Here is a 26,012-nt window from a genome sequence, read left to right as displayed (position 1 = left end):
AGAGCATTAAGATTAATTTGCACCTTTCCATAACACTTCTTTAAGGGACTTCTAAATTTACTGATCATATGTGCAACTAATTTGCTACCTACACCTCAGGAACCCAAACCTCAGTTATAAAATTGCTCTTTTGGGAAAATATGAACAGCTATACAGCTCTCCATGTTAGGATGTGGTTTCCAAAAACTCACTGTTGTACAGATAATCAGCTGCCTGTGTTTATAAACTCTAATGAGAACTCAGAGGAGAGAATACAAAAATATGCTTCCTTTACTTTCTGGGTGTTGTGAGTCCCTAGTGTATATTCTATAACAGGACTGTCCACCTGATCCATAAATCTTTCAACCCCTTTTTTTAAACTGAAGAATTGAACAGAAATTCATTAAACCGAGAAACCTTTTAGTATAGAAGTACTACATGGCAGTTAAGAATTCAGAAACCCGTGACCACTGAGTTGAGAGAGAATCAGAGCCCACATCCAAAGTCAGAAAGTCGTCTTCTCGGCTCTTTGTATGGCCTGATTATCCACCGTTCCTGGAAACTAAAGGTGGGCTCCACTGGTGGTCTCAGCAGGCTGTTTGGTAACTGGGCAGCAGGGGCAGTGTCACTTTCTTGAGCTCTGATGTGACGTAAGTCCCTGTTTCTCCTCAGTGTATCTTACCTCCTTTCTAGATATTTCACTGCTTTGTTTCTTTGGATTTTACTTTTGATAATTTCTTCAGATTGTCTTCCAGTTTAGTACTTCTCTCATCAGATCTGTCTGGTTGGTATTTCGTTCATCCATTGAGTTTTCATTCAACATACTGTGTGGTTTCATTTCTGAAAGCGCATTTCATTTATATCTAAATCTTGTTCCCTGCTGATATTTTAAAGCTTCTGTTTTATATTCAGTACCTAAAGTGTTGATATGTTTAATCTAGTTCTCTCTCAGGGTGCCTTGTTTCCAAATACGTATTTTGTCATCTTTGAATGTGAACTGCTCATTTTCTTTGGGAACTTGATCTGTTGGGAATCCTTAAGTCTAATTTCAGGTTTATTTCCTCCAGAAATATGAGACTCCTTTAATCTCTTCTTGTAATGTTTTTGGGCCATTCAGCTAGTTAGTACATATTTGGACCCAAAGCTTGAGTGAAGGCTAACCTGTCATTATAAACTTAGTGAGATTTTCAAAAATTTCTTTCTTTCAGTTTGTATCAGGGTCAAGACAAGCAAGTTTATTTGTGGAGTTTTTTTTGTGTGTTGTAGAGTCTGTTCCCGTTTTACCCTTTAATGGTGGAGTCCTTTATTCCTTGTCTTGGGTTTTATTTCATAATGCTCATTTCCCACACAGATATCAAAGGAGAGCCTGGGTTTTTGTGGTTTGCATATCCCCACAGGGCAGGACAAAAGCTGGCTTTGGTATTTGACAACATCTCAGGACTTATATTTTGCTTTATTGTGGGTTAAATGTAGTATTCAGAAATTTGTCTTTAAACGTGCTTTTTTAAAATCAAAAAATTGTTAGGTCACTCAAAAAATAGGGTTGTCAGGATTATTTACTGTCAGAAAATGGAAGAATGGATATACCATCCTTTAGTTCTTTCTTTTTTGAAAGAATAATTTGCTTTCTTATTTTATAGATGTATATTCCAAAAAATTATAATAGTAAACAAAAGAATGAAGAACTTAAATCCCAATTATCCATTTAAATGTCAAATGCATAATGTTCTAGACATCTCTTTATTGAGGAGGGGAAGAGGGAGACAGATTGATCGAAAGAAAAGTTAAAGCACTGCTGAACTTGTGTGACTGTTTCTTCTTTCTATGTATTTCCTGAGACCCCTAAAGAAAAACCCTGTCAGGTTAGAATCAGTTTTTGCTTCAAAGTGCATATTGCTTTTAGATAATTGTTTGTTGACTCCTTGCTGTGAAGAGTGTGGAAATTATTTGTACTTCCGCACCCCCACCTCATGCCAGGGCCCTTTCCCCCTTTTTAGGTGACTTGCATGTCTACCGTATTCCTTCTCAGGTCTGAAAGTCAGTAACAATCAGAATATATCTCAGTATTGATCATTCTTCCTTCTTGTTTCCTGTGATACAGTATGCGATTTTGATTTGTAGATGCAGTTCTTTTTTATTTCAAGGAACTTTTCTATTACCTCCTTAAAGACATTTTTATATTTGCTGGGATCACTACATTTAAGACATTACTCTCCTTTATTAAATTCATTGTGGTTTTCTTTAAGCTCTTTAACTATATCAGAAATTCAAATTTCAATTGTATCTGTTCTATTCCTCACCAGCTATTTTATGTGATCTTGACTTCATTATACCTAATTAGTATCTCAGGTTATTTGCCTGATCTGTCAGGGATACCTGGAGCCTGTGTCTTTGGTCAGTGTCAGTCCCACTTACTCACCTCTCCGTGCCATTAGTCCCCTCCCAGCAGTCCACCAAGAGTTGTTTTCTCTTTCCTGCTCAGACTGCTCTTTCCCAAATTGGTAGTATTAGTAAGAATTCTCAGGTTTGGACAGTTCTATAGCACCTTTTAATGAGTTGGAGTGTTAGGAATCAGTTGCATTCATCTTTGGGTTCTTTGCACGGCTATGTTTGTGAAGTCTACATCTTGATTAGTTTATAACTGCTGTGTGTTATTTGTTCTTGGATGGGGTGAAGCTGAGAGAATGTGTTTATTAGCCTTTTGTATGTCTTCTTTGGAGAAATAGCTGTTTAGGTCTTTTGCCCACTTTTTGATTAGGTTGTTTGTTTTTCTGGTATTGAACTGTATGAGCTGCTTGTACATTTTGGAGATTAATTCTTTGTCAGTTGTTTCATTTGCTACTATTTTATCCTTTTCTGAGAGCTGTCTTTTCACTTTGCTTATAGTTTTCTTCATTGTGCAAAAGCTTTTAAGTAGGTCCCGTTTGCTTATTTTTGTTTTTATTTCCATTAATCTAGGAGGTGGGTCATAGAGGATGTTGCTGTGATTTATGTCCAAGAGTATTCTGCATAGTTTCTGGTCTTACATTTAGGTCTTTAATCCATTTTGAGTTTATTTTTGTGTATGCTGTTAGAAAGTGTTCTAGTTCCATTGTTTTACGTAGTTCACCAGTTTTCCCATCACCACTTGTTGAAGAGACTGTCTTTTCTCTATTGTTTATTTTTGCCTCCTTTGTCAAAGATAAAGTGTCCATAGGTTTGTGGATTTATCTCTGGACTTTCTGTTTTGTTCCAGTGATCTATATTTCTGTCTTTGTACTAATACTATACTGTCTTGATGACTGTGGCTTTGTAGTATAGTCTGAAGTCAAGACAGTTGATTCCTCTAGTTCTGTTCTTCTTTCTCAAGATTGCTTTGGCTATCCAGAGTCTTTTGTGTTTCCATACAAATTGTGAAATTATTTGTTCTAATTCTGTGAAAACTACTGTTGGTCATTTGATAGGGACTGCATTGCATGGGTAATTGCTTTGGGTAATACTCATTTTGGTATTTAGGTATACTCATTTTCACAATATAGATTTTTACAATCCAAGAGCATGGTATATTTCTCCATCTATTTGTGTCTTCCATTTGTGTTCTGCTCTACTTATTAGACAATGTAAAAAGATGTAATTTCATTTTGACATTTCATTTTATGAATAGGAAATCATCCTGGTAAGTTTGAATCCCTGCAAGTATAAGCTTGTGCTCTTATTCAAGTAGACCTGGTCAATCTCAGTTCTTCCATATGACAGTTTTCTGATTTTTCTTAACCTAAGTCTCTGTTCCTTATTGGTTAAAATTGGGGTAATAGTGTAAAATAGTAATGAAGTTATATGAAGATTAAGTGAGTTTTTCTTAGAAACTGTTTTAAGATAGTATCTAGAAATACATAAATGTAAATTATTTATAGTAAACAAACAGTATCTGCATTCAGTGAACTTACACTTCTTTAGTGGAGACGTGATACAAATAATTGTAACAGAAAGTAGAAATTGATAAGAATCTAGGAGCACATAGCTAAAGTTTTGTGGGCGTTCTTCATATCAGACTTGTTTTTGTTTTTAAGTTATTTATTTTGTATTGGGGTATAGCTGGTTAACAATGTTGTGATAGTTTCGGGTGAACTGTGAAGGGGCTCAGGCACGAGTCCCTTCACATGCGTGTATCCGTCCCTTCCCATCCAGGCTGCCACAGCACACTGAGCAGTGGTCCCTGTTGGTTATGCATTTCAATCATGGCAGTGTCAGACTTATTTTTAAATGAAGAGACTCAGAAAGCCATTGTTAAAGAGGTGAAGAACATGTTCCTTGACACATAGGAGGCAGTAAATAATTATTGAGCAAATGCACCTTGAAAGATGGTCAGCTTTGGAAAGAGGAGGAAAAGGAAGTAATTTCTAGATAGAGGAAGAAACATGAACAAAAGCAGAGAGAGGCCAGTATGTTTGTTGGGAGGTGTGTGTGGTGTTTTGTCTCTGTGTGATTCAGTTTATCTGGCTTTAATAGGGTTCAGGAAGAAGAGGGTGAGAAGTGATTGAGAAAGTAGAATGGAGCCAGGTCATGAAGACCCTTTCCCATTTAGGGGTTGTCAGACTCAAGAATGTGTGTTTTCTTTGGTAGGTTGGGGAAGTCATTGAGGGTTTTAAATGGCACACGATAAGATCACAGCTGGACTTGAGGAAGGGTGCACACAGCTCAGGGTATTTCCGGTCCTAAGTCTCAAAGGTGCTTTAGGAGTTTGGTGAGTTTGTGTGTAAAATTATTTTGTGGATGAGGTAATTTAGTAGCAGTTTCTGAGGCCTGATTTGGGACTGTGAGGAGAGCCACTTTAACTGGAGAGCTGCTCTGGTTGAAGGCGCAGGCTTCTGTCAGTGGTATGATCTCAAAACATTGACATTTCATTTAGTAAAAGGGTTTTGCTGGAAAAAAATGTTTAAAAACTTAACAAACTAGCAGTATATGTGTTGGTTACCTTTGAGAGGAGATTGGCTGGAGAAATTTGATTAGGGGACTTCTGCAATAATCTTGGCATGAAGGGAAAATGGAACGGATCTGTTGAATGGGCGAGAAGTGGCGACCTCCAGGATGTGGTCAGCTGCTGCAGCTGGCGCAGCAGGTAGGGGTCGAAAGTGGTCGACGCACAGTTGGGGAAAAAGAAACTAGAGACAGAATGAAAGTTTTAAAGATGGGACCAGGGGACTCAAGACCTCTTGGATCCAGAGTCGTGTTCCTTGGAGCTCCATCATGTTTATTTCGTGTCTTGGCAACAAAAAGAATCTGTTGTGCAGCATGAAGTCAACCTCCTGTGTCCCTGGTCATGTCTCCCATTTTATTAATTACTTTAAACTACCTTTATTATTTTTTTGTACAAGGGCTGTCACCTAACTGGAGGTCACAGACCCGCATATGCTTTGGGAAAACATCTTGGTGTGTGCACAAGCAGCGTTCTGAACTTGGGCTGACTTGGCATTCCAAGGTCCACGCTGTTTTTCTTTAGTTTAGCAGGGTAGGACGACCCCAACGAATCAACCCAGTGTACTTTTATTTGGGTCATGCTGTATTGCTATATTTTGCTTTTATTCTTTTCCTATGGTGATTTTCTCATGGCTTAGCCAGAGCAACAGGCGGCTATTAACCTCTGCAGTCAACCAGCATGGCAGTTTCATTAACAGTATATTCGTCATTGAGCAAATCTTTGAAATTATGTTAATTTTGACAGGTTCAAAATCAGCACGCAAAAGAAGACTCTCTTGCTGATGACCTCTTTAGGTAAAGTTTAATTTCAGTTTTCTTGTGAATTTTTGTATATAACACTCAGTTCTGTTGATAGAGTTTAAATGTTTCAACCCCTTTCCTTAAAATTAGATGCTTGGTACCTTCACCTAAATAATATTTTGTCTTGTTTTTAATTTTTTTTTAACTACTTGAACACCTTTACTACTGGATAAAGGCTTGGGCTTAATTCACTTGTACTGTGTCACAAGATGTTTAAAATATATATGGGCATTTGGGCTTCCCTGGTGGCTCAGTGGCAGACAATCCACCTGCTGGTGTAGGAGATGCAATTTGATCCCTGGGTCTAGAAGATCCCCTGGAAAAGGAAATGGCAACCCACTCCAGTATTCTTGCTGGGAAATGCCGTGGACAGTGGAGCCTGGTGGGCTGCAGACCACGGGGTTGCAAGAGTCAGACACGACTTAGCAACCAAACCACCACCACCGTGGGGCATTTAGACAATGAAGGCTCCTGAGCTGGGTGAATTTGAGTGATACATGTGAGATTTTCAGCCCTGAGTAGAAAGAATTATGAATGAATAGAGTTTGAAATAAGATAAGTAAAATACCAGACATGAAAATAAGAAGCTGGATTAGAGTTTCAAAGCAGGTTGTTGTGAGAGGATTAGAGGACTTATAATGGGTAATAATAATTTAATTCAGATTTAACATTTTCAGCATTCTTGCAGGCCCAACAAGCTTCATAATAATTAGCTCTCAAATATGCATAAAATACAATATTGTAGGTAGATACTGGCTAGGGTGGAATAACATTTCCCCAAGAAATACTGTAATTTTGAGTCTTGTTTTATAGCCAATTTGATTTTTAATTTCATTATTGAAAGTATGAATCATTGATGAAAATGTTGACAAATAGTGCTGATTTTTCATAAGTATAGTCAGATCCCCACCTACATTTGTTCAGTTGCTATAGGAGAAGACTTTTATAATTATATTTTAGGTTCATTATGCTCTTTTGGGCAAATGGTAGAATTTAATGTGGGAGTGGAGAGATCTGTTTGCAGCTAGTCTGGAGGAAGTATAAAAATGTATTAATTTTTAAACTGTTGTTTTCATTAATTACTTTAAGGCTTTTACAGGATTTTTTATGATGTTTTACTTTTACCAAAAAGTCATCAAAGCAACATCAAAAGGATAAATGACAGTAAAAAATGTCTTTGCTTAATATTTGATCCTAGGGATAAAACTGGCATTCTCATTCTGTTTGCCAAAGCGTGTCTATATTTTGAAAGCCCTTTAACTTGTGAAAGGAACACTATCATTTATCTAGATATCATTTGACTCAGTTTCTTTCTTTACAGATACAATCCTAATGTTAAAAGGAGAAGATAACAAGGTTTTATGAAGAAGCCCCAGAAACATTTCCTGTTTAGTATTTACTTCAAGTTTCCTCTGCAGTACATTCATATCATATATAGAAGGTTTAAGTTTGTGGCCTAAATTTGTTAAATAAAATGCACAAAACTCAGTTTCTTTTGTTTGGGACAATTAGTATTGTTTGTTCTGTTTTAGTCTCTGTCATCTCATCTTTTATATTTTTTTTTTTCATTTTTAAATATGATTTTAACTTATTGAATAGTTAATATAGTCATAGTTCAAAATTCTTAAAGTATAAAAAGGTAAAACCTTAAAAAGTTTCCCTTCTACCACTGTCCTGGCTGTCTGTTTCCTTGCCTCTGAAAAAAATCCATGATACTCATTTCTTTACAGAGATTTTTAGTGCCTATTCAAATTTCTATGCATATCATTTTCCAGTAATTTCCTAAAGAAATGATACAATGTTATATACCTAACTCTTTTTTATTGACTGGATTGGAAGGTTATAGTAATATCAAAGCATAATATTTTTCCTTTTTATCATTTTTTTCTTTTCCATTATCCTGTAGTCTTTCCTAACTGTAGTAACCCAAGTGAAATGGATTCTAGTATTGAAGATGCCACCCACATATTATTCTAATATTGGAAATGACAGTGGAGGATGTCATCAAGCCTGGGGATATATCTCCCTAAAATGAGATAAGACCTGTTTGGTGGTCTTACTAAACTGGGTATTGAGTAACACTCTAAAAAGTTGAGCTTTTTAGAATCCTAGCTTTTTTAATCTAAAAAGTAGAAATGGTAAGGTTGTCTTCTTTCTACCTAAAAGGGAGATGGTAAGGAAAAACTTTGTTTTTCCAAATTTTTTCATATAGATAGCTTTCACTGTACATTTTAATTAGGGTAAAGTCTTTTTGTCTACTCTAAAGACTGATATATTTTGTCCTAGCAGATAGAGCGTGCTTTTTATACTGACTCAAAACTTCCTAGTTTCACATAGATTCTGCCACCCTAACAAACAGGCTTTGAGAGATAGCCTAGCATGAAAAGTTATATCATAAATTAATTTGTATTGTTGTTAAGTCTTCATGGAACATCTAGTGTTCCACTATATTCAGGCAAGGGAAGTCACCATATTTAAATACCTGACTAAGGCCCTTTGCACTCTTGACCAGCCTTCAGAACATGTTATTTCCTTTCAGGAGATAGTTTGTAAATGTCCTAGATTTTTCTTATTTATTTTTGTTTCATTATCCCTTCAAATTCTTTGTTAAAGAAACATTATTAAATGTGTATTCATAATGCTCTCCACAACACTGAAAGAATTCGAAGATAAATGAGTAACAGTCTCTCTACACTCCTAACAGTCTCTGGTCCCTTTAAGAGTAGTCTAAAAGCTCAAAACACTCCAGAACTGGTGGTCCAAGTGTTTTAAATGTATATGCAGAGTACATCATGAGAAATGCTGGGCTGGAAGAAGCACAAGCTGGAATCAAGATTGACGGGAAAAATATCAATAACCTCAGATATGCAGATGACACCACCCTTAGGCAGAAAGTGAAGAGGAACTAAAAAGCCTCTTGATGAAAGTGAAAGAGGAGAGTGAAAAAGTTGGCTTAAAGCTCAACATTCAGAAAACAAAGATCATGGCATCTGGTCCCATCACTTCATGGGAAATAGATAGGGAAACAGTGAAAACAGTGTCAGACTTTATTTTGGGGGGCTCCAAAATCACTGCAGATGGTGTTGCAGCCATAAAATTAAAAGACGCTTACTCCTTGGAAGGAAAGTTATGACCAACCTAGATAGCATATTCAAAAGCAGAGACATTACTTTGCCAACAAAGGTCCGTCTAGTCAAGGCTATGGTTTTTCCAGTAGTCACGTATGGATATGAAAGTTGGACTGTGAAGAAAGCTGAGCACTGAAGAATTGATGCTTTTGAAGTGTGGTGTTGGAGAAGACTCTTGGGAGTCCCTTGGAGTGCAAGGAGATCCAACCAGTCCATTCTAAAGGAGATCAGCCCTGGGTGTTCTTTGGAAGGAATGATGCTAAAGCTGAAACTCCGGTACTTTGTCCACCTCATGGGAAGAGTTGACTCAATGGAAAAGACTCTGATGCTGGGAGGGATTGGGGGCAGGAGGAAAAGGGGACGACAGAGGATGAGATGGCTAGATGGCATCACCAACTCAGTGGACGTGAGTCTGAGTGAACGTGCTGCAGTTCATGGGGTTGCAAAGAATCGGACACGACTGAACGACTGAACTGAACTGAACTGCTCTTAGGCTGTTATCAATTGTGAATTCACAAATATGATGCTATGGAGTCACTTTTCTTACCTTTATAAGAGGTTGATGTGGGGTAAACAGACTTACTAGAAGTTATTTTATTGTTCTAAACCATGGAATCACTTCATGGCAAATAGATGGGGAAACTGGAGACAGACTTTATTTTTCAGGGCTCCGAAATCACCACAGATGGTGACTGCAGCCATGAAATTAAAACACACTTACTCCTTGGAAGAAAAGTTATGAACAACCTAGACAGCATATTAAAAAGCAGAGGCATTACTTTGCCAACAAAGTTCTGTCTAGTCAAGGCTATGGTTTTTCCAGTGGTCATGTATTGATGTGAGAGTTGGACTATAAAGAAAGCTGAGTGCTGAAGAATTGATGCTTTTGAACTGTGGTGTTGGAGAAGACTCTTGTGAGTCCCTTGGACTGCAAGGAGATCCAACCAGTCCATCCTAAAGGAGATCAGTCCTGCATATTCATTGGAAGGACTGATGCTGAAGCTGAAACTCCAATACTTTAGTCACCTGATGCAAAGAACTGACTCATTTGAAAAGACCCTGATGCTGGGAAAGAGTGAAGGCGGGAGGAGAAGGGGATGACAGAGGATGAGATGGTTGGATGGCATCACCGACTCAATGGACATGGGTTTGGGTAAACTCTGGGAGTTGGTGATGGACAGGGAGGCCGGCGTGCTGCAGTTCATGGGGGTGGCAAAGAGTCGGACACAACTGAGCAACTGAACTGAACTGAAAGATGCCATCAAAAAACCACAAACTATTAGAACTAGTAAATTAATTCAGTAACACTGCAGCATACAAAATTAATATATAGGAATCTGTTGCATAGATTTCTACATCTGATAACAAACTCTTTTAGAAAGATTTTTTTTTAAAAATTCCATTTACTCTTGCATCAAAAACAATAAAATACCTAGGAATGAATCTAACCAAGGGTATAAAAGATCTGTACTTAGAAAAGTATAAGATAATGATGAAAGAAATTGAAGATGATATAAGCAAATGGAATGGTATACCATGCGCATGGATTGGAAGAGTTAATGTCAAAATAACCGTACCACCCAGAGCAATCTACAGATTCAGTGCAATCCCCATCAAATACCAATGGCATTTTGTCTAATTTTCACAGAATTAGACAATTTTAAAATCTGTACGGTAACACAAAAGGCCTCAAATAGCCAAAAGAATTTTGGAAAGAACAAGGCTGGAGAAGGCATGCTCTCTGATTTCAAACCATACTACAAAGCTACAGTGATAAAAAGTTCTATGGTACTAGGACAAAATAAGGGAGCCCAGAAATGACCTCATATTTCTATGGTCAATTAATCTACAACAAAGGAAGCAAGAATACACAATGGGGAAAAGACAGCCTCTTCAAAAAATAGTGTTGGGACACCTACATGCAAAACAATTAAGCTGCACTACCTTCTCATACCATATACCAATATCAACTCAAAATGGACTCAATATTTAGTAACACCTGAGACCATAAAACCCCTAGAAGAAAACATAGGTCGTGTATTAACATTAGTCTTTCAAATGTCTTTTGGTGGGGATATATGTCCTCAGACAAGAGAAACAAAAGTCAACATAAATAAATGCAACTACACCAAACTAAAAAGCTTTGGCACAGCACAGGAAACTATTAACAAAATGAAAAGTTCTACTGAATTGCGAGAAAAACGTATGCTAACTGTAGAGAAAGATGGTGGAGTAGAGGATGTGCACGCATCTCCTATGAAAACACCAAATCACAACTAGCTGCTGGACAACCATCAAAAGGAGGATCTTGGAACCCACCAAAAAAAAGATGCCCCATGTCCAAGAACAAATGGCAGGAGGGGTGCAATCACATTTAAAATCAAACCTCCTATTTGGCATACTCTTGAAGGGCACAAAGGAAGCCTTGTGTGCACCAGGACCCAGGGAAAGGAGTGGTGACCGCCACAGGAGCCTGGGTCAGACCTGCGAGAGTCTGAGGGTCTCCTGTGGAGGCCGGTCAGCGGTGGCCTGCCGCGGGGACAGGGGTTAGGGTTAGGGATGGCAGCAGTCCTGGGCAGCATGGTGTGCAGCAGAAGCCCTCTTGGAGGAAGGTGCTGTTAGCCCTACCATAGAGCCACCAGGTGGACTATCCTCAAACTGGAGATCAACTATACCAAAGATCTCGCACTGCTGTGCAAGTCCTAGGCCCCACAACAGACTTCCCAACCTGGGGATCTGGCAAAGGGAATGGGAATCCCCTGGGAATTTGAAGTTCAGCCGGATTTGATCGCAGAACTTCCATAGGCCTGGGGAACAGAGACTGTTGGAGAACACAGACAAAACCACGTGCACATGAGAATCCAGGAGATAGGAACCATGACCCCCGCAAGAGACTGAGGCAGACTTGCCTGTGAACGTTTGGGAAGCTCTGGAGAAGGCGTGGGTCCACAATGCCCTGCCGCAGGGTCGGGGCACGGGCAGCTGCGGTCCTGGGAGGCAAGGAGTGCTGGCCCAAGTCCTCCTGGAGGAGGTCACCATCACTCCCATAGCCTGCCACAGGGACTGCAAGCTCCAGGACTGGGCCGCCTCAGGCCAAACTACAGGGAGGAACACGGCCCCACCCATCACAGAAAACTGGATTAAAGACTGACTGAGCACGGCCCCGCCCACCAGAGCAAGACCCAGATTTCCGGGTTGCTCTGACGTGCAGGGCCAGGCTCAGGAAATGTGCATTTCCATTCATCCCATTATTATCTTACTTCTACATATCCTAAGTTTTCCTTTTCAATTTCTGAATTAAGCTTATTTATTTTCATTAAATGCTGTCATTTTACTCATAATACTCAACTGGATTTTAAATAATTTAAGGAGTTAGAAAAATAATTTAAATTTTTCATTTCTGAAATTTCTTTCATGTATGTTCCACCAGATATCACATGCCTTCAGTGTGATAACATTTCTTTTTGTGCATATTTCCTGGTGTCAGCTTTTTTGTTTTCATCATAGAATTTTAATTTTAGCTTGACATATTTTTTGACTTCAGCATTTTAAAGACATTGTTCTACTGTATTCTTGATTATGTTGTCCTGGTTAAGTTCATTCTTTCCATTGTTCAGTTATGTGTCAAACTCTTGACTGCTTTTTAAAATTTTTCATCTTTCTTAGCAATTGATTGTTGTCTTAATATGTGTTGTTTGCAGTTCTAGTTTCTTGGATGCATGGGTTGCTTTTTATTTTTTAAATCAAGTTTGTAAAATTTTTAACCTTTACTTCCCCACATATATTTTCCTGTTCCAGTCACTCTTGCTTTCCTCTGGATCCAACTATACATGTTAGACCACTTGTTATTTAGCTCATGTCAGTTTTTTTTTTTTTAATTCCTTTTATCTGTTCTTCAGTTTGAACAGTTCCAATTAAACTGTCAAGTTCATTGACCTTTACTCCTATAGTGGTTTGTATATTTTTATGCCCATGTAGTAAATCTTTCATTTCAGAATGTATTTTTAAGCTGTAGAATATGAGGTTTTTCTGTTATTCTCAGACTCACTCACTTAAGAATTATTCTTTAATATTTTGAACATTTATGTAGTAGCTTTTAAAGTGTTTCTGCTATTCGTAATATCTGTGTCAACTCTGGATCTATTTTGATGACTTGTTTTTTCCCTCTGCTTATGGTCACATCTTCTTGTATTCACACCTAATTTTTATTGTATGTTGTACACTGCAGATGCTGTAATGCTGCTGAGGACCTGGGTTTTGTTGTCGTTAGACAGAGTCAGGTTCTGTGGCAGCAGTTAATTAACTTGCTGGCCCATTTAGTGTGATCTTCTTGAGGACTGGTTTTAGGGTAATGCAGATTTATAGTAACTGTATTTCCAAGGCTTGGCCAGTTTGGGGTCTCAACTGAATGTCTGGCCTTTATTTAACTTTTACAAAAGTAAAGTTGTGGAAGGTTCACATACTCAGACTGCTTAAAACAGAGAGCTGCAACTAAATCTTATTTTTATTGTATTATTTCCAAAACTCCAAAGAGATTCTGCTTTTTAATCAGAGCTAGACTTTTGAGGGATGAAGGAGATGCCCTTATCACACTATGACTAGTCAAAATATTTAGTGCTTTCCTCCCTCCCTGAATAAGTAGTTGGTACTGATGGATAATGACAGATTTAAAATAATGGGACAGAAATTGATCAAGAGTATATATTACAACAGCGAAAACACTTTGATGTTACTCGCAACACAGGGCAGCTAGGTCTAAGGGAGAACTTAGAAATGGGAGGTTACTAAAAACGGAATTATTAACCAGGTTCATTAGGGCCCTGCTGAAGTTATATTTTCCCTTAAGTCGTTCTTTTTTTGGTGAATGTTTTAATTGTAAAAATGCTATTGAATGGGTAAAAGGGACTCCTCCTACCAGAGGAGTCTGGCAGGCTACAGTCCATGTGGTCGCAAAAGAGTTGGCACGACTTGGCAACTCAACAACAAGAAACCATCTTCATAACAAACTCATTTTCAATTTAGAAGCAACATCAAGAAAGGCATCCCATCAACTCCTTCAGAGCTCAAAAGAACAAACAAGGAAGTGCTCAATCAAGTGTACCAAAGGATGTCACACCATATCAATAGGTGTGAAATTAAGTTGAAAAGGTTATGATGATAAAAACTGATACATCAGTTCCAAAATCAAGCTAATCAAACATGACATTATCAAGAGAATAAGAATTCATCCAAAACAACTAGTTGTAGATGTCTATTCCAAACAATATTTTAAGGTGAATTAATAATTTTTGATAAATTCTTAATAAATCTATAAGCACATGGACAGATAAATACTGACTTCTAGTCCATTTTACCAAAAAAATAGAAATAGACTTTCAATAAACACATTCCAGGTGAAATAAATTTAACCAAAAAGAAAAAAAAGAGAGAGAAAGACCGGGAAATTCAATTTGCCACAGAGAACTTTGTAACACTTTGTCTAACACAAAATGTCTGGAGATTTGTATGAAAATACAGACATTAAGCACACCTAGGTATAAACCAAGACAGAACACATACTTCAATAAATAACCATAGGATTAAATGCTATGTCATCTCCAACAAAGAATTTCAAAGTAACCATTTGAGAATAGGAAAGGCAGATTTTAACCTTCTATATTTTAACCTTTAATAATTCTGATAAAAATAATTCTGGTAATACTCAAAAAGTACTGCAATATTAAAAGTACTTACACCCAAACATCTTTAAGTTTCAGTGACAGAAATTAACTCAGTGTTCACACAGAAGTAAGTAGTAGTTCCATTCAAAATTTATTGAAATGCAAATTCGTTTAAGGGTTATGCTAGTTAACTAGAGAATATAGCTCCAGAAACTACCTTGGCAGGTTCCTGAATATATGCCAACATTATTGAATGGTTTATTAGAAGCTGAGAATATGAATTGCCTGTCAAGGTTTCAACAATAAAAAAAATTTAAATCCCATCATATTTGTCAATAAATTAGACTTATACAATTAATAATTTCAAAATAAATAAAACCTGAGTTGATTATCCCATTTCCACCCACCCTCAGCATATATACATTTATATCCCATTTTCTGTTAGACCAGTGTGTATCAAACTTTAATAAGCATACATATTTGAGGATCTCATTAAGATGCAATTTCTGATTCAGTGAGTCTGCTATGCAGCCTGAGGCGCTACCTTTCCAACAAGCCACAAGTGGAGTGATGCTGTCTCTGAACCATCCTTGAACAGCACAGTAACTCAATATATAAAGTGAGGGAAAGCTCTGGCCATTTAATGACTGCGGTTTTATAGATTCAATGCTGTTATATTTTGGAATCAAACATAAATAATCAACAGTGATCACAAAAAAGTAAGTCTTAGAAGAAAAGAATGTTTCAGTTAAGTGAGAACTTAAAGTATATCAGATTGGCAGTGCTTCTATTTGTCTTGACAATTGACACCTTTGAAACATTACAATGTAATCAGGACAAAAATTCTAGTTAAGTTTAAAAAATAGTTACTATCACTTGAGGCTCTCCTAGTTATTTCAAGTTCAGAAAATTCAAGCCAGTACACTGTAAAATCTCTATTAAAAATCTTTAATGGTAAAGTGTCCATATAAATTACTTGTAAACCTGCTCTACACTATGCCATCTCCTCCTCCTCTTTCAACGAATAAATGCTTTTTTTTCTTCTGTCTTATAGCTAAACAGCGTGTAACACCCAGTGCCCCTCCCTTTAAAAATCGAACAAAATTGTCTCCAACCAATGGACCCAATGCAAAAAGGTTGGCTTCTTTAACACACTCATAGGTATACGCATCTATTTCCACAGGATTACCCTTACATGTGATTGGCAGGCTTGAGTTATGGCCCAGGTAACACCCTTGCTCCTTCAGAAAAGACAGATTGGGATGAGAGCCTATCAACACTACTGCTGCAGAGAGCTTAAATATTTTCTTCAGTCCAGAGATACTCTGAAGAATGCATTTCATGTCCGACTTAAAGGCAAGCACATGGTGCTCAGGAAAACTAGTATAAGCAGATAAAAGATTTGAGTCTAAAGAATATGACTGAGTACACATCATATGATAGACTTTATGGTATTCTGGGTAAAGCTTTTTGGGAAGCTGCTTGAAAATTAAGTCTGGATCAGTTACTCGTCTGCGAAATACATGAATCACAGGGACATTATTGTTGTAAGCACACAGTACTGCATCAGCTGCGGTAAGCCCAGAACCTACAATTAACACTGGATCCACTTTGCCACGCAACTTCCCTTTGCTTACAGCAGCTCCAAATTCAGGCATTGAATGAAACACAAAAGGAAAATCTTCCCCTTCGATTTCCAGACGGCCAGGAGAGTCTAATGTTCCAGTTGCCAGAGCTACATTTTCAGCAAAGAGACAGAAGGGAATATGAGAACCATCTCCTACTCGCTGATAACCCCTGATTTCCCAGTTTCTCTTGGCAAATTTTGACTTCTCTATCTGTAAATGCTGTGTTGAGATATTTCGGCCTTGACCATCATTATCAACTTGATCTCTGTAGAGTCTTGATACAGAGGTAATGTAAGTATTCTCTCTGAAATTCTTCTGAAGACCCATGACTTTGACATAGTGTTTATAGTAGCGAGCTATTTCCTCTGGCATAACTCGATCCCCTTTTAGGTTCCTATGAAAAGAAAAGGAAGAACATTCCATGAGGATAATACTTTTAGTTTCCATGATTACTACTTCTCCATCTAGTCCACTATTTTATCTTTTTATTCCTCTGGATTGTCTAAGCTAAAACTAACTCTTACCCTAACACTTCACAAAGAAAGAAAGCCTTTCCTTTTCTTTAAAAATGTTAATAAATTAGGGGCTGTCCCTGGTGGTCCAGTGGATAGGAATCTGCCTGCTGATGCAGGGGACGCAGGTTTGATCCCTGGTCCAGAAGATTCCACATGCCATGGAGCAACTGAGACGTGTGCCACAAGTGCTGAGACCACGCTCTAGAGCCCACGAACCACAGCTACTGAGTCCATGTGTTACAACTACTGAAGCCTGTGCTCCACAGCAAGAGAAGGCACCACGAGCAGCTGACGCACTGCAACTCAGAGCAGCCCCCTTGCTCACGGCACTGGAGAAAGCCTGCGTGCAGCAAAGACAACCCAGTGCCACCAAAAATAAATTTTTAAAATGCTAATAAATTATTTTTCTCAATGGAGTAAGTCCCATGAGGGTAGAAACTGTATTTAAAGCATCTTTGTTTCCCCAATGTCTTGTCTAAGTATCTGTTCAGATTAGCTGTCTTTGTCAATAAACTTCTACTAAATAAATGGATTAAAATGTGGCTTACTGAAAATTAGACTGTTTCACTCTATCTCACAATTGTAATCTAAGTAATTCAGCCTACAGTTATACTATCAGTCTGTATTCTATACAGCTGTAGACTGAATTAGATTATAACCATCGAGCTATTACAGGTCTGACTGTAATATATATACTTCTTAAAGATAATATCTAGACACAATTTTTTATAAGTTGCTTTTCATTTTCATAATGACCAAAAATTATTCAGATCTGTCTTTGGCTGAACAAAATCATCCTACATTTAAACAGATAACGTTTCTCTCTGTATTTTCCTACTCATTTATTATTCATTCACCCAGTTGTGTCCAATTCTTTGCGACACCATGGACTGCAGCACGCCAGGCATCCCTGTCCCTCATCATCTCCCTGAGCTTGCCCAAGTTCATGTCCATTGCATCAGTGATGCCATCAAGCCATCTCATCCTCTGATGCCCTTCTCCTGCCCTCAACCTTTCCCAGCATCAGGGACTTTTCCAAAGATTTGGTTGTTTGCATCACATGACCAAAATACTGGAGCTTCAGCATCAGTCCTTCCAATGAGTATTCAGGGTTGATTTCCCTTAAGATTGACTGGTTTGATCTCCATGCTGTCCTAGAGACACTCAGGAGTCTTCTCCAGCACCACAGTTTGAAAGCATCAATTCTTTGGCATTCTGCCTTTCTTTGCCGTCTAGCTCTCACAACCACACGTGACCACTGGGAAGACCAGAGCCTTGACTATACAGACCTTTGTTGGCAGAGTAATGTCTCTGGTTTTCAATACATCATCTAGGTTTGTCATAGCTTTCCTGCCAAGAAGCAATCGTCTTCTGATTTCATGGCTGCAGTCACCGTGCTCAGTGATTTTAGAGTCCAAGAAGAGGAAATCTGTCATTACTTCCACCTTTTCCCCTTCTGAAGTGATGGGGCTGGATGCCATGATCTTGGTTTTCATAATATTTAGTTTTAAGCTGGCTTCTTCACTCCTCCTTCACCCTCATCAAGAGGCTCTTTAGTTCCTCTTCACTTTCTGCCATTAAAGTGCTATCATCTGCATATCCAAGGTTGCTGATGTTTCTCCTATCTTGATTCCAGCTTGTGACTCATCCAGCCCGGCATCTCTCATGATGTGCTCAGTGCTCAATCTTGAACCAATTAGATGTTTGATGCAGGATTCTAACTGTTGCTTCTTGACTCCATACAGGTTTCTCAGGAGACAGGTAAGATAGTCAGGTATTTCCATCTCTTTAAGAGCTTTCCTCAGTTTGTTATGATCCACACAGTCAAAGACTTTAGTGTAGTGGATGAAACAGAAGTAGATGTTTTTCTGCAATTTCATTGCTTTTTTTAATAATCCAGTGAATGCTGGCAATTCGATCTCTGGTTCTTCTTTTTCTAAACCCAGCTTGGACATCTGGATGTTCTTGGTTCACATAATGGTGAAGCCCAGCATGCAAGATTTTAAGTGTGACCTTACTAGCAAGTAAGTCAAGTCAAGGCTATGGTTTTTCCAGTAGTTATGTATGGATGTGATAGCTGGACTGTAAAGAAAGCTGGGCGCCAAAGAATTGATGCTTTTGAACTGTGGTGTTGGAGAAGACTCTTGAGAGTCCCTTGGACTGCAAGGAGATCCAACCAGTCCATTCTGAAGGAGATCAGCCCTGAATATTCATTGGAAGGTCTGATGCTAAAGCTGAAACTCCGATACTTTGGCCACCTGATGCAAAGAGCTGACTCATTTGAAAAGACCCTGATGCTGGGAAAGACTGAGGGCAGGGGGAGAAGGGGATGACAGAGGATGAGATGGTTGAATGGACATGAGTTTGAGGAAACTCTGGGAGTTGGTGATGGACACCGAGACCTGGCGTGCTGCGATCTATGGGGTCACAAAGAGTCGGACATGACTGAGTGACTGAACTGAACTGAACTTTCTAGCATGAGAGATGAGTGCAACTGTCCAATGGGTGGCACATTCTTTAGTACTACCCTTCTTGGGAACTGCAATGAGGAGTGACCTTTTCCAGCCTGTGGTCACTGCTGGTCTTTGAGATTTGCTGACATATTGAATGCTACACCTTGATGGCATCATCCTTTAGGGTTCTGAATAGCTCTACTGAAATTCTGGGATCCCATGGTGGCTCAGATGGGAAAGCGTCTGCCCGTGATGTGGGAGACCTGGTTTGATCCCTGGGTTGGGAAGATCCCCTGGAGAAGGAAATGGCAACCCATTCCAGTACTCTTGCCTAGAAAATTCCATGGATGGAGGAGCCTGGTGGGCTACAGTCCATGGGGTCACAAAGAGTCAGACATGACTGCGTGACTCCACTTTCACTTTCACTGAGATTCTTTGACATCCTTCCTACTCATAAGGAGATCTATAAATATAATCTGCTCTTTATGGAAAAAAAAGCACATTAATACATCTTTTATTTTCCACTTGAACTGTAAAGCAATGGGCATTAGTATCCTTAAACAGTGCCCCAGTTGGAGGTAAGTAGCAGAAAAAACACCAAATTAGGGAATTCCCTGGTAGTCCAGTGGTTAGGACTCTGCACGTCCCCTGCCAAGAGCTTTAGTTCAATCCCTGGTTGGAAAACTAAGATCCCACAAGTCATGTAGTGGGGCCAAAAAACAAAACAAAACCCACCAATTCATTTCACACAATTCAGTGTAACTTGTAACTGGAATAAGTGAGAAGCTTAATAACTATAGCAATTAAGATTTAGAATGTATTAACTCTCAATTTTTATAGAAATCCTATGTAATAATTATAATAATTACTACCTCAATTTTGCAAACTAGGAAATTGATAGCTAATGAAATGATAGCTATTTTAAGTTATTTGACCAGTGTCATAACATTAAAAGTTACAGAATCAGAATTCAAACTCGGCAATCAATCTCGAGAGGTCTAACACTTCTCAACACTATGCAAGAGCAGGAACTAAAGCTAATATTTATCACAAGAGTCATTTTCACATGTTACTTAAACACAACATGCTCAACTTAGAAGGACGAACACTTCTGGTACATAAATCATAAAGCTTTTCCTTGTTTACCTGCATCATAAAGGGGAAAATATGTTGAGCAATTTCACTTTTTTATGAAAATTAAGAATTTATACAATTTGCCTGATTTTGCAATTTTACATTTCAAACTTATACAATAAAACTTCTGTTAAAAAAAAAATCCCAAAGTAATATCTGAAAGGTTTAATTTCAATTACCCATGCTGGTCTAAATTTACTCTCCTTAAATCTCAAATTAAGGAAAACTACTGTAGATTAACATGGTTTTTATCTAGCAGGAAGTCAAGCATTTGAACATTACAGCCCTATTTCAAAGGTTTTGTGTAACTTCCTGTTTTAATTTATTGTTTCTCTGAGTGGTCAGAGTAGATTCTCTGTATTGGTAATTCCTATCTGTAGGAATGAAAATGACTTGAAAGTGATAAGGCTTTTCATAATTTCTTTCAACTTTGAATTCTTTGTCCCAAATAAATATAAAATAAACTTGTATTCTTTCAAGTTGAGATTTTCATAATTTCTATTCTCATACTTTACTATTCTTATTAAATATTTACCTCTATAGCCAAGTAGATAATCACATCATAGAATCTATTTTATTCCATCATTCTAAATTATTCATTATGTATACTCTGGTTTTCCTTCGGATTGTATAAGTCTTTTGCCTTTTTAAATTATTCATTATATATACTCTTCTACTCAGAAAAGTCAAATACTTTAGGTGTCTGAGATATGCAGTAGATGAAGTGATTCATTTATAAAAATAAGTATATGCATACTTCAGGAATGTATACATGAGATATGTATACATGAAGATATACATATTCACTTATAAAAATAAGTTATACAAATCCATTCTTAAAAATAAGTAAACAAGTAAAGGATATGTAAGTGGACAAGAAAATAACTAAACAGAGAGTGGTTTAACAGTAGAGTGAGATAAATTGTGTTAACAATCTGTAGACAAGCCCATACCTCTGTGTACTTCGTGTTATAAAATCTCTAAATAGAACTAACTCATAACCACTAAGACGAGGAGGTTTTATTTGAAAGATACAAACATCAATATTATTCATCTAAGACAGGGTCACAACTATTTTGAAATTTGCTGACAGACTCTTTCCCACTGTATATCAAAATTTTAATAGTTTGATCTTTACCTCCGTTTGCTAGATACCCAGTCTTTAAATTTAAGTCCAGGTAGTTCCATCCAATTTCCAAAGCTGATTGTCAACATTGAGCCTTCCATATTCTATTTGAATAAAAAATAAATAAGCAAAAAACACATTTTATCAGTAACATGGTCTTTTTTTTTTTCTTTTTTTTAAACCAACCCCATCTCATTTACTCTAAGTCTGGATAAGGAGAGCTCAAAGAAGTCCTAAATGATCTGTAAATTACCTCTTGAAATTTATTCCAATTAACTTTCAAATACTTTCAACATTTGGTAGTGTGTATACTCCTTTCATACAGTTATACATTTATAAATCAGATTTACAACATTACCTGATGCCTACACAATGGTGATGGCTTTGGCCTATAAAACATAATTAGATGCAGAATATAGTGTCAGAGGAGCAAATCAGTTATTTTCACACTTTAAACAAAAGGGAAAAAGTTAATTCCTAACACTTTAAGAAACCAGGGAAATAAGCAAGTGGTTCTGTCTGATTAAGAACAGACTCACTGCTGAAGCCAAAGCTGCCTTTAAGGAAGTGGGCCCCTTCACGCTTGCCCTACTTATTTCTATTTTGCTCAGCACAAAGCAAGAAAAGCCCAAAGGCCAAAACCATCTCTCCCAATGACCTCAATGATCTCTTTCAACCAACTCTTTTAAGTTGTGTTTTTGTTTTTTTTTTTCTAATCTGAATCCTTCTTTCCCTGTTTCTATAAAGCCCAGTATTGGGAATGGGAGTCATTATTATTACTACTGGCTAACATTTATAGAGCAATTACTATGCACTGTGGCTTACAGTCTTACTATTTGTAATAGTACAAAATCACCACAGGAAGACAATGCATAAGGCTGCCACTGCTTTGAAGCAGGCTGGCCTGATATTAGGATCAGAACCAAGTTTCAGGTATATTTCACATTACCACTGATTCAAATACATTTCTAGTAATCAAGGCTTATCCACACTTTAACTTTCTGATATGTAAGTGGGAAAAAAGAAAAGATGAATTATTGCCTGCAGCACATTTTTCTACGGAGAAAACAAACAAGTAAAATAAAAACTCGGGAATTTATAGAAGGTAGCCTAAAACTTAAAAACTGTATCATGGCTGTTTCAATAAATGCAGTTTTGTTAAGAATGCTACTTATTAACAAAGCAAACATAAACATGTAAGCTAAAATGCATAGATATTTTGATAGTTGTGATCCATTACCATAAAGGTAATTAAGATTTTAAAAAGTTAGTGATATATTTCATCTACAAATGTTCCAAAACAGTTGTTTGATAAATGTAAACCTTCAGTCATATAACATTGCACTAATACAGGAACATCCAACTGAAATTTATACTTGAGTTGATATTAAATGTTAAAATTCCCATGAAGTCTGTATTTCATAACACAGCAAATATTATTTAACATTTATTGTACAACAAATGAGTACTTACCATATGCTAGACACTATACTAACTTCTGAGAACACAGGAGTAAAAAACAATTATTCGTTGCTGCCTGCTAATGAAACAGGCTGGCTCTTTGTGTTGGTCAGTTTTGTGGTTTAACTTCTGCTATAGACTGAATTGTATCATCCCCCCAAATCCATGTGCTGAAACCCTAACCCCACATGTGATAGTATTTGAAGATGGGGCTTTTGGAAGGTAATTAGGGCTAGATGAGGTCATGGGACTGATGCCCTGATAACAGGATCAGTGACTTTACAAGAAGATTTTACCCTCTCTTTGGTGAGGGCAGGAAGAGGAGCCCTCACCACAGACTGAGTCATTTGGCACCAGGGTCCTGGATCTTCCAACCTTCAAAATGTGAGTGTGTTTTTAAGCCACTCACTCTATGGTATTTTTGTTTTAGCAACCCAAGCAGACAAATATAATTTTTTTCTTTTACAATATATTTTTTTCATTTAAGCTCTTGAAAAGGTAGGGAAATAATAGGTAGTACTATGAAATATTGTGTGAGATTTTGTAAACTCTACAATAAGTAAACAAACATTTTTTTACTATGCCCAACATTCTTAAATATTCTCTATATAATTCTTAGAAAACACTTATTCTAAGACACTACCAGTAATCAAAGTTGGCTTAATTTCTACTAGCAATTAACTTGGATTTAACTGAACACATTAAAATTCTCAGATAAAGATGTGGTAATCACCATATATAACCTTATATCATGTTTAAGAATCAAAACGGTCTTATCAAGACATCATACAAAATAACTCACACTCACTAAAATGCTAAGAAAGAATGCTAAGAAAGATATACTCACGTGCCAAGCTCCACCAGGTGGACCTTTACCAAGAACTAAGTGAGGGATATAATGATGCTGTTCTAATTTCCAATGCAAAACGGATGGATAATCATACCCAAAGTCAGCATCTGGATGAAGAAGTGTGTCGAAAAGTACTGCAACTGGATTGGATGATCGGCCCTCAAGGCCCTCAGACAAATATTCTAAGTCCTAAATAAGTTAAAAAAAAAAAAAAAAAAAAGACATAAAGAAAAAAGGCAGAGTTTGGAAAAAACAAACAAACTCCAGCTAACATAATAGAGAAAACCATTACTCCAATCCAGCATTTTACAGACAGCATGCAACAAAACACTGATGTTCCTAAGAGATCTTAATAGATTCTCAGGTCAAATAAACATGGGAAATGGTTGGTTTCAAAAAGCTAATCAGATCATTTTACTACAAAATTTGAAGATGGCTTTAATATGGCAGTATGCCTTAATATATCTACCCTGACACTTTAATAATAAAAAGCAGCATTTCCAAAACTTATCTGAGCATAAAGCACCTATTAAAAACTCCATCAGGGTGTAATTTGGGAAATTCTGCTCTAATTAATTCAGGAAAACAAATGGAAGTTAACTCAGCAAAATATATTTACAAATCTAAAATTAAAATGTTAGAAAGTGTTATTTAAAAGGAAAGGTTTTCAGCTAAGAAATACAATGCTCATGTAGCAGAAAATTAACCTTGTCTCAGTATAAAAAATTGAAAAGGACTGACATGTAAAAAATAATACCTGATCAACAATGGAAAGATGTCTTGCTTCCTCTAATTTACTATGTAAGATTGTATTTGGATGGATTGCTTCTGATGATAAATACGGTCTGTAGCCTGACAGCATGTAAGAAAGGCAGATTCCTGAGGGTCCATTTCCTATTTTTAAAAAAGGGGAGAGGGGTATATCATTAATCTTAACACTCATGTTCTTTGGCTTTTCCCATTTCACAGATGGCTTTTTTCCTCCATCAATTCTTCCTTCCCTAAATTCTTAAAACCAAGTATTTGCAAGAAAATACTTTTACTTTCTCTCCTGTTTTCTTCAGGGGATCTCACCTACTCAAAACTTCAACTCACTATGCTGCTAACCTCAAACTCAGACTTCTAGGCTGAACTCTTACTATCAAAATATATCCCGTATTTCCATATGCCACTTTTTCACTCCACCTGACTGAACGACTAATAACCACGTTCAAAAGCAAATTCATGACTTCCTCCATTTTCGGTGCCCTCTCCTTTAAACCTCATTCCTCCTCAAAGTATTATACTTACTAGCAAAATCCTGAGTTAGATTATAGTTCTAAACCTCTTCTGTCACCTTTATCCATTCAGCTGTTATAGCTATTCTCATTCATATACTCTCACTCAGAAGACAAAAATCTCTTCTTGTTCAAGAGTCACCTACTCCAAATCATTTCACATTTTACATTCAAATGACTTTCTGTAACACAGTCTTCACTGTATTAACCAACCTGTCCTAAAGCCCATCACTGTCTGTTTCTGACTATCAAGAGCTTTCCACATTCTGCTCTCAACCGTCTTCTAAGCCCCACCTCCTAACAACCTCCCTCCTGTATCTGTATCTCCTTTACCTAAAGCAAAACTGGAAGCCGGCTTTTTTTGTTGAACCCTGTTAAACTACTTTGATTTCTATAGTTCCTTTAGTCTGGATTGCCACTTTTCTATTACCTCCATCTACCAAAAATTTAATCCACCTGGGACAACTTTTAGCCATCAAAGAAAATTCTGATCCTTGCCTAATATTTTGCCCCAAATAAAATAAACTCAAAGATGTAAATATGAAAAGTAAAATCATGATATCAGAAAAGAGAGCAATATTTCTACATATAATGCTCTAGTAGGAAGCCTTTAAGTATGACACAAACCTCAAAAGAAAGGAAAATATAAATAATTTTACTTCACAAAAACTTTTAAAATTACAAATACTGAGGAAAAGAGCTAATTTCCTTGAAAGAAATGAAAGACAAAACTAAAAAAGTAAAATCATAATACCAACAGAACAGAAAATGCATTTGACAAAATCGAATAATACCTGTGCTCAAATTACTGCACAATTGCACTCATCTCACACGCTAGTAAAGTAACGCTTAAAATTCTGCAAACCAGGCTTCAGCAATATGTGAACCATGAACTTCCAGATGTTCAAGCTGGTTTTAGAAAAGGCAGAGGAACCAGATCAAATTGCCAACATCCTCTGGATCATCGAAAAAGCAAGAGAGTTCCAGAAAAACATCTATTTCTGCTTTATTGCCTATGCCAAGGCCTTTGACTGTGTGGACCAC

At 37.3% G+C, this 26,012-nt stretch overlaps 2 protein-coding genes across 6 annotated transcripts in view; one reads left to right on the top strand and one right to left on the bottom strand.

Moving 5' to 3' along the window:
* NBN (nibrin) overlaps positions 1 to 7,224 on the top strand; it is a 56,919-nt gene extending 49,695 nt beyond the window's left edge. For all 3 annotated transcript variants that reach the window (XM_006056577.4, XM_006056575.4, XM_006056578.4), the window contains 2 exons: positions 5,681 to 5,730; positions 7,058 to 7,224. In XM_006056577.4, coding sequence (XP_006056639.3) covers positions 5,681 to 5,730; positions 7,058 to 7,088 — 81 coding nt within the window. In that variant the 3' untranslated portion in view covers positions 7,089 to 7,224. The remainder of the gene's footprint in view (positions 1 to 5,680; positions 5,731 to 7,057) is intronic.
* Positions 7,225 to 14,652: 7,428 nt separating this feature from the next.
* The window catches only part of OSGIN2 (oxidative stress induced growth inhibitor family member 2), a 29,598-nt gene continuing 18,238 nt past the window's right edge, over positions 14,653 to 26,012 (bottom strand). For all 3 annotated transcript variants that reach the window (XM_006056581.4, XM_006056580.4, XM_006056579.4), the window contains exons 3-6: positions 24,449 to 24,585; positions 23,689 to 23,880; positions 21,393 to 21,484; positions 14,653 to 16,546 (exon numbers count right to left, since the gene is read on the bottom strand). In XM_006056581.4, the coding sequence (XP_006056643.3) occupies positions 15,514 to 16,546; positions 21,393 to 21,484; positions 23,689 to 23,880; positions 24,449 to 24,585 (1,454 nt within the window). In that variant the 3' untranslated portion in view covers positions 14,653 to 15,513. The remainder of the gene's footprint in view (positions 16,547 to 21,392; positions 21,485 to 23,688; positions 23,881 to 24,448; positions 24,586 to 26,012) is intronic.

Source organism: Bubalus bubalis, chromosome 15 (genome assembly GCF_019923935.1).
Source record: "Bubalus bubalis isolate 160015118507 breed Murrah chromosome 15, NDDB_SH_1, whole genome shotgun sequence".
NCBI lineage: Eukaryota > Metazoa > Chordata > Mammalia > Artiodactyla > Bovidae > Bubalus > Bubalus bubalis.
This window is presented reverse-complemented; position numbering and strand designations above follow the sequence as displayed.